The 7,500-nt window shown below is 38.9% G+C and overlaps 1 protein-coding gene across 12 annotated transcripts in view; it reads right to left on the bottom strand.

The window, feature by feature from the left end:
* Positions 1-7,500, bottom strand: part of FOXP2 (forkhead box P2) — a 552,780-nt gene that overhangs the window by 34,013 nt on the left and 511,267 nt on the right. For all 12 annotated transcript variants that reach the window (XM_034670891.1, XM_034670886.1, XM_019802209.2 and 9 more), the window contains 3 exons: positions 7,351-7,438; positions 5,397-5,480; positions 1,054-1,255 (listed from right to left, as the gene is read on the bottom strand). In XM_034670891.1, the coding sequence (XP_034526782.1) occupies positions 1,054-1,255; positions 5,397-5,480; positions 7,351-7,438 (374 nt within the window). The remainder of the gene's footprint in view (positions 1-1,053; positions 1,256-5,396; positions 5,481-7,350; positions 7,439-7,500) is intronic.

The raw sequence follows: 7,500 nt of genomic DNA, 5'->3' as shown, positions 1-7,500 counted from the left end.
TAATTGATTTTTCATATTTTCCCCTAGTATTGGTGAAGTGATTCAGTGAGAAAGCCACTGACTAGTGAAAGCACAAAGCATGACAGTGGAATTGAATTATATGGAAAAGGCCATTTCTGACGTCAAGTGCAAATGAAGCATCCCCTAGTTGTTCGGGTACTTCAGGAACTGTGTGACCAGCTGGCCTGAGGATTGTTTTCAACAGCCAGGTCCTCTTTTAAGCGGTGGTTTAGGCATGTTCTTACATGGACTTTTGCCCCCCTGCCATCATCTTTGCTTTTTCTCATCTAAGACTCCTTAAAGAACAACAGGGTCATCTCTCCGCATCTGTGGCCATCTGACAAAGGAAACGCAAAATCCTCACAAGCGCCCCTGTTGCAAATAACTTCACTTTTTGTAAAAAGGGGGCTCTGGGTTAATAACGGTTACAACGTGTGACTGTGATTATCCAGATGCCCCTGAGCAGGGGGTGAGGGGGGAGGGGGTTTTTTTGAAGGGGGGCCGGGGTGGGGAGGGAGAAGGAGAAGGGTGAGAGAGGGAGAGAAGGTACATTTGTGTTCCATGCAAACTTTGCCTCTCATATACATCTTAAGCAAAGTAGCATGTAGGCATTAGGAGCTGTGGTAGCACCTTGACAAAGACTGATTCCCATAAAGCCGGAAGTGTCTTGCATAAAGCATCGGTGCTTCATATCCGTCCTTTTAAACGGCTCTTCTCATATAGCGTTACTCACAGATGTTGTATTGCTATGGTCTTCCCTCGGAGATCAAAGGACCTCACTGAATTGAGGTGATAATATGGGCTATCCTGACAACACATCTCTCAATGTCTCTAACGGGGAGAGCTTTCTTTCCTGAACAACCATTCAGAACAATTCATCATGATGTGCTTAGGGAATCGCCCCTATCCACATTTACCAGGAATAAAACAATTATCACTCCATAAATCATGACTTGAGTTTCCATGTGCTCTGGAATGGCTCATGTACAGTTGCTTCAACTATAGTTTTCCTCTCCCAAAGTAAAAGAGCTCTACTGAGCATTCATATCCTACCTGATGACATGGGAATGTTGTATTTGTCTGAATGTCGCCTTCGTATGGCTCCCACATTGGGCACACTGGCTGGGGTGATTACTGAGGGTCCCTGGGTAATCGGGGTGACTGGGGCCGTTGGTGTGGTAGGGGTTTGAGGTAAGCTCTGTGGGGATGTCTCCAACATGTTCTTCGACATGGTGACACTAGACACCAGATTTAGCTGCAAAGGCCCAAGAGAAGGGCAGGAAAAAGGTAGAGACAAGAGAAAAAGACTTAAAAAGGTTTGACAAATGAGAGTGGATTCACTTCTACAGCTGTGTTGCCACTAATAAGCTGCAAAAGGAAGCAGCCAATCTCAACTAATTACAGGATGAAATTGTATCATAAGAACTCTAATTAGAGGATGCTGTTAGAGGTTATCTAATAATCTCCTGCAATGTTACTTAGGACTAACTCCTTCTTGTCCTACCAGACTTCAGCGAAAGTATATTTCTTTAAATAAAAGCCAGTTGCTGATTATTGACTGCCCCTGTTGTTAAACAGGTCTAGCCCCCAGTGAGGCAACAACAACAGCAATCATGAAGGATGCAATGTTTCCAACCAACAGGACTAAAAGTAAGTTGCTATTCTGTTGCTGCCAGAATTTTTTTTTTTTTTTCCATAGTCCCAAATCTCAGCTGAGAGGCTCCAGCCAGCTGGAAAATTTTACACTGACCTTTAGTCTCCTTGCTAATTTGGTGGAATGGTAATGACATTACTACATATTCAAACAAAATTGTCTTAATTGCAAATTAGCCGGAGGAGGCTGAAAATTTTCAAATTAAATCTGATTGGAGATGGAGAGAGGGAAATGGAATTTCCTCACTAACAATCATTTGTGGCATGTGTTAACAAATATAATGAAATGTCAAGTTTGCCAATTCCTCTGGAAGTATCATTTTCAATTTATGATTACAGTGTCACTTAATGCTGATGTACCCTGGAAAGTGGGTGTCAGGGTAGAAAAAAGGAAAAAGGTGAGAATGTATGCAAGCTGTTTAACAGTGTGCCCTTCATTACTCCCCTTAGAAAGGCCCTGTTCTTCATTATCAAAAAACTCATATCACCTCTGTCATATTTACCACACATCTTTTGTCATAAATAGCATCCAATTAGCAAAATTTTTACGCAGGGCAGCACATAAAAAGATTTCTGCCATATATTTAAATGCTATTCATAAGAGGTAATCTACGGTCCCTTTCATTTTATACAGGAATCTATACAACCGAGCAAGAAAACTAGTTTTAATTGTTCTGCTTCTCTATGAAGTACCTGCTGAGTGGCTAAATAGAGAATATTCAGCTTTTGTATATAATTTAGTAACACCTGCCTTTTCAAATCCCAAATACACTTCTTAAGATAAACCTTTTTTTAATGGGGAGAAAATGATGTGTACAGCATTGATTGATCTTTCTTTGTGGATTTGTTTTACACATTTAGTCAGTAGAGAGATTTGTTAGGGAAACAAAAATTAACATATGCCAGCTAATTGTTCTTCTTTCTTGGGCCACAGCCAGAAGAAGCACATTAGCAGTCTAATAATAACGACTGGCACCCTGAAGGCATCCCCAAGTGCATCTGTTCCCAATAAACCACAAACTGTTATTCTGTTCATACTCTAAGCCAGCAGACTGGGTTGGGAATTCTTTGTTACGTACATAAATAAAAGCTGAGATAATGCTACTAAACGCTGCATTTAATACATTTACAAAGCCACTAGTGTAAGCTTCCCTAGGACGTACAAAGTACCTCTGCATCGTTTGAGAAATGCAGGGAGATGCACATGCGCCTGTGTGTGCAATGTTGCAAATGATATATATATTTTTTAAATCAACACCAGGGTGTATAATTAGTAATGTTATATTAAGACCATATCATCAGCATTGCATATCTGTGTGTTAAAATTATGAAATAAAAAAGAAAAAAAAAACCACTTCTCCCTACTTAAAACAAAACAAAACAAAACAAAACAAAAAAACCCAACTCAGCTGAATGGTTACATATTCACTTTTCAGAATTGTAAACCCGGAAAAAAGTGGCACATTCAGAAGCCAGAAAAATACCAACATCGCAAATCAATGAAAGATCTATGGTGATGAATACTTGACAAGACTCCGTACGTCTTGTGAACATGCTAAAAGTTATCAGAACAGGAGAAATACATCTTTCTTTATGCAAACGACTCCTGTTTACAATGTTACGGCAACTTACTCTGCCATCCCGCAGTAATAAGCATACCATGTTTGTAGGCGTGCAATCACAAACTGATAACACAGACTTTATTATTAACTAAAGGGAAGCATGTAAAAGCCAGGATGAGCACTTAGCCACCTCGGCTCATCTGAATATAGTCAAGGTTGGGTGAAACTCATTATTCAGGACTCGCAGCCTTGATAACTTTGATTTTCATCCATCCATAGCATGGCCAAAAGGTACCATTTAATGAAGTACCATTCAGAGAGTAAATGGGGTCATATAATAGACAGTGCGGTTGCACCTTGTGTTCATGTACTGATAGCTGGTAAGGGTGCAGTGATGAACCAACAGAGCTCATTTCTCCTTGGTAATAAATTCAGGCTATTAATATTTATCAAATGTGTGGGCCGTCTCAACTGAGCCACTGCACATGCGACCATAAATCTCTACTATCATATCAATTTTGAAGCTTCTTTTGTACAGTGTATAAATTTTAGGGTTTTTTTTGAGGGGTGTGAGTATTGACCACTCTTCTTTCGAACCAATTTGAGGCCAGGAGTACAGTTACCCACTTCAGATACCACGAGTTCCAAAGGGAACTTTAAACTGTGGTTTCATTTTAAATCGCTCATCTAAGATTCTGTATTAATTGCCCACCATCAAACGCAATTAGCAATTCTTTCATGTGTGGTTTATGTAATGTAATACTTCAATTACATTATTCATTCAGGTTCTGTTTTGGATTATAGGCTGAAAATTCTTTATTAGTGTAGATGTAACCATGCTGCTGGAGTTTTAAAAAATTTACTGATTGAATAATTAATTGGAAAAGAACAAGCTGCAGATTCCTGATGGATTTATGAGACAATTATTCTGTCTTGTGATTACCTACATTCTACTATGGAAGCAATGAGGGAAAAAAAATCTTATTGAAAAGTCATAAATACAAGATCAAAAAGATTCTCAAAAGTTTATTTTTTTAATTAAAAATTCAGAAATTCTGGAGTTAAAAAAAAGTATGTCAGGTTCAAAAAGATACGTTTCTCCTTTCTTCCTGCTAAAGATGTTTACGATAACCTACACTGAAATACAGTACAAAGGAAAAACTCTAATATCTTAGCAGAAATACCTTAGCAGAGTTTAAATGAATATAGTCGTTATGCAAGAAAGTAAATTTTGAATAATATTAATCAACGACTGATTTCAGAGACACTAGAAGAAATGGCATACAATATACTCTGTCTTTTATCTCCTCCCCTACTACAAAATCAAATGTCTTTTTTTTTTTTTTTTTTTAACATAAGGACAGGGAGAGAGGCAAAGCTGGTAATCGCCATCATCGGGCTACACGGGGGCCTTATTAAAAAGTACCCCCACAAACTTTCATTAAACTAGAGTTACCCAGTTGATTACTCTAAGTTTCTGTGCAAACATGAGCTGAGTGAGAGAAAGTATATTCTTTTCAATAGTCTGTGTATCTGACTACATTATCGGGTTGCGCTTAAAGCTATATATTTCGGGGAAAGTGCAGGTTTTATTTTCTATAATTACCCATTTTCCTTTGTCCTCAGCTCTCCAAATTAACGCTCTGTATACTATATAGCAAAACAAAATATGTGAAGTATATCTTGACCGAAGTCACAACCAAAGAAATAGGATAGAATTGGCTCGAAACACACTATGACATTTTCCATAAAATATTTGATAGAAAAAAAATCGATTTATATGTATCTGACGATTGATCTAAGTCCTCCTCAGCATACCATATACCTTTCTATTCGTGATTTGTACTGCTTTTCAGGTTGCTCAAAGTGGGTTTCCTTCTAATATCTGTAAACCTATCACAGAAAGATATTCTGTCTGGCTTCAGCCTCAAGGCGGTGATTTGTGCGCTGATAGGTGTACTTTGTTTAGTGTCACCCACGGTGTAGATTGGATAGATTTTGTAAAAGATAGCATTACTTTAAAAGAAACATACAATTTGACAAGCGATTGCATTTTACTTTCATTTTATTGCCATATTTTTCATCACACTCATTGTTTTCTAACTGTCGCTAAATTGTTCATTTTCTTAGTCTGTTACATCGGTAGAGCTATTTACTGTTTATAAAGCAATATGCACTTACAGGTTTGGGAGATGGTTTGGGCTCTGAGGGTCGCATGTGCAAGTGGGTCATCATTGCTTGAAGACGTTCGCGTTCTTTAGAAAGCTGTTAAGGAAGAGTGAGATCAGAAGCGTTTTAGAAATGACTGATACAGCTATTTTATGGCCGTGATACATCTTATCATTGAGCTTGTCTCAGAGTAATGATTCCTGCATATAAAAGTCTTGTGTCAGTGGGAACTTATCTGGGAGGAAATGCAACTTTGGCTATGGGGGGGGCGGAAAACTTTTATAGCTTTCCTTATGTTAAAAGGTCAGAGAAAACAAATAACACTTCATCTTTTTGTCAATAAGAGAATTGAGGTCACACTTGCCTCGACAGTAACAAGTTACTGAAACCATAAATTAGAAGGCCCACGGTGTCTTTTAAAGTCCTGTGGACACTGTTAGCAATGGACTAGTGCCAACAGCTGTGAAGGGGTGAAGGGTTCTCAAAGCGAAGTGCCTGCCAGGATTGTCTACACACTTCATGCATTCCCACTGAGGTCCAGTTAGTGCCCCCTGCAATCTGCCATCATCAATCTAATTCAATAGAGTGACAGAGACCAGGCAGTGTGAAACGCTGAACTCTGCCACGGGAGTCGGTATCTACACTTGCACTGGGTCTCATTACAACTGACGGACCCTACTTTTCCATCAGTCAGACACAGCAGAGGGAGGAAAAAAAAAAAGAAAAGAAAAAGAAAAAGAAAAGAGGCGTAATTGGTCACACTGCAGACTGGATCATCAGCGAAACTCTTGTGTTTTAGTCTACCTTTTATAAACGGTAAACAGGTCTACCAAAAGCTTTACGAATTACAGCAGTCACGATGCTTTTTACGTGTTCTTGATTATTTTACAGGTCAAAATAAAATGTGTTCAGTAGCTCTGTGGAAAACAGCCATGACGTGATGAATTTAAAACAATTTAAGACATACTAATGTGTTTAGAAAAAGAAACTGTACGTTTAATTAAATGAAATGAAGTATTGTGTGATTGAGAAAAAAATAATCTTTAAGATAAAATATTAGCCAAAGCTTTAAAGGGTTGGTAAAAACATAACAGGGATGATAGGGTGATACGATTGCTTTCTGATCAGTTTTATGAGCTCCATTTATTTTTTGACCAAATTCTGTTTCAATAGTAACAGAAGTGTTTTTAAACTTAAATCAGCAGCATCGGAAACAACACATAAGTATTATTGTCCATGGTATTATAGGTGACTGGCCATTACTCTAGTAAAGGTAAGTCTTACGAATCTTTACAAGTCCTTTATTTTTTTTTAAAGATTTTATTTATTTATTCGACAGAGATAGAGACAGCCAGCGAGAGAGGGAACACAAGCAGGGGGAGTGGGAGAAGAAGAAGCAGGCTCATAGCAGAAGAGCCTGATGTGGGGCTCGATCCCATAACACTGGGATCACGCCCTGAGCCGAAGGCAGACGCTTAACCGCTGTGCCACCCAGGCGCCCCTGCAAGTCCTTTAATCAAAAAAACAGTAGAGGTAGAAAAGAAAAAAAAAAGGTTTTTTCAGGGTGGTATCTTACAGGCATGATACTGTAAAGACTTTTTTGCTACATTATAAAATCTCGTGGAACAAATGAAGATCGGCTCCTGTGAAAACTGTCTCAGTGATAAAATCGTAGCCAGCTGTGGAGTTTAGTCTAACTTCTATCAGGGAAAAAAACTTAGAGTTGACTCTTTTGGGATACCCAAATCTATATGACGTGGTCTAAAGGTCAGACAGGTCTAAGTGATAAGGTCATTAAACTATAGCAAACCATCCTGATTCATTAGTCGCCGCCGTAGTTATAAACAATGAAAATCCCACGTATTTCTATTAGTCATTGTGTTAAAGGACTCGGGATCTGCCCGTTACTCAATGTGACACACCAGAAATCTGAGAAAGGGGTCCATGAAGACAGCACCCAACAAACCTGTATTTCTAACTGCTGGACCACCTGCATTTGCACTCGACACTGTGCCGTGCTCCGGTCGTCCAGCGCGTGTTCATTGTTAAGGTGCCTAAGGAGACACAAAACACGAAACACAATGTCAAGCAATGTCCATGTTAGTGGTGTATGCTC

Source organism: Ailuropoda melanoleuca, chromosome 1 (assembly GCF_002007445.2).
Source record: "Ailuropoda melanoleuca isolate Jingjing chromosome 1, ASM200744v2, whole genome shotgun sequence".
Lineage (NCBI taxonomy): Eukaryota > Metazoa > Chordata > Mammalia > Carnivora > Ursidae > Ailuropoda > Ailuropoda melanoleuca.
This window is presented reverse-complemented; position numbering and strand designations above follow the sequence as displayed.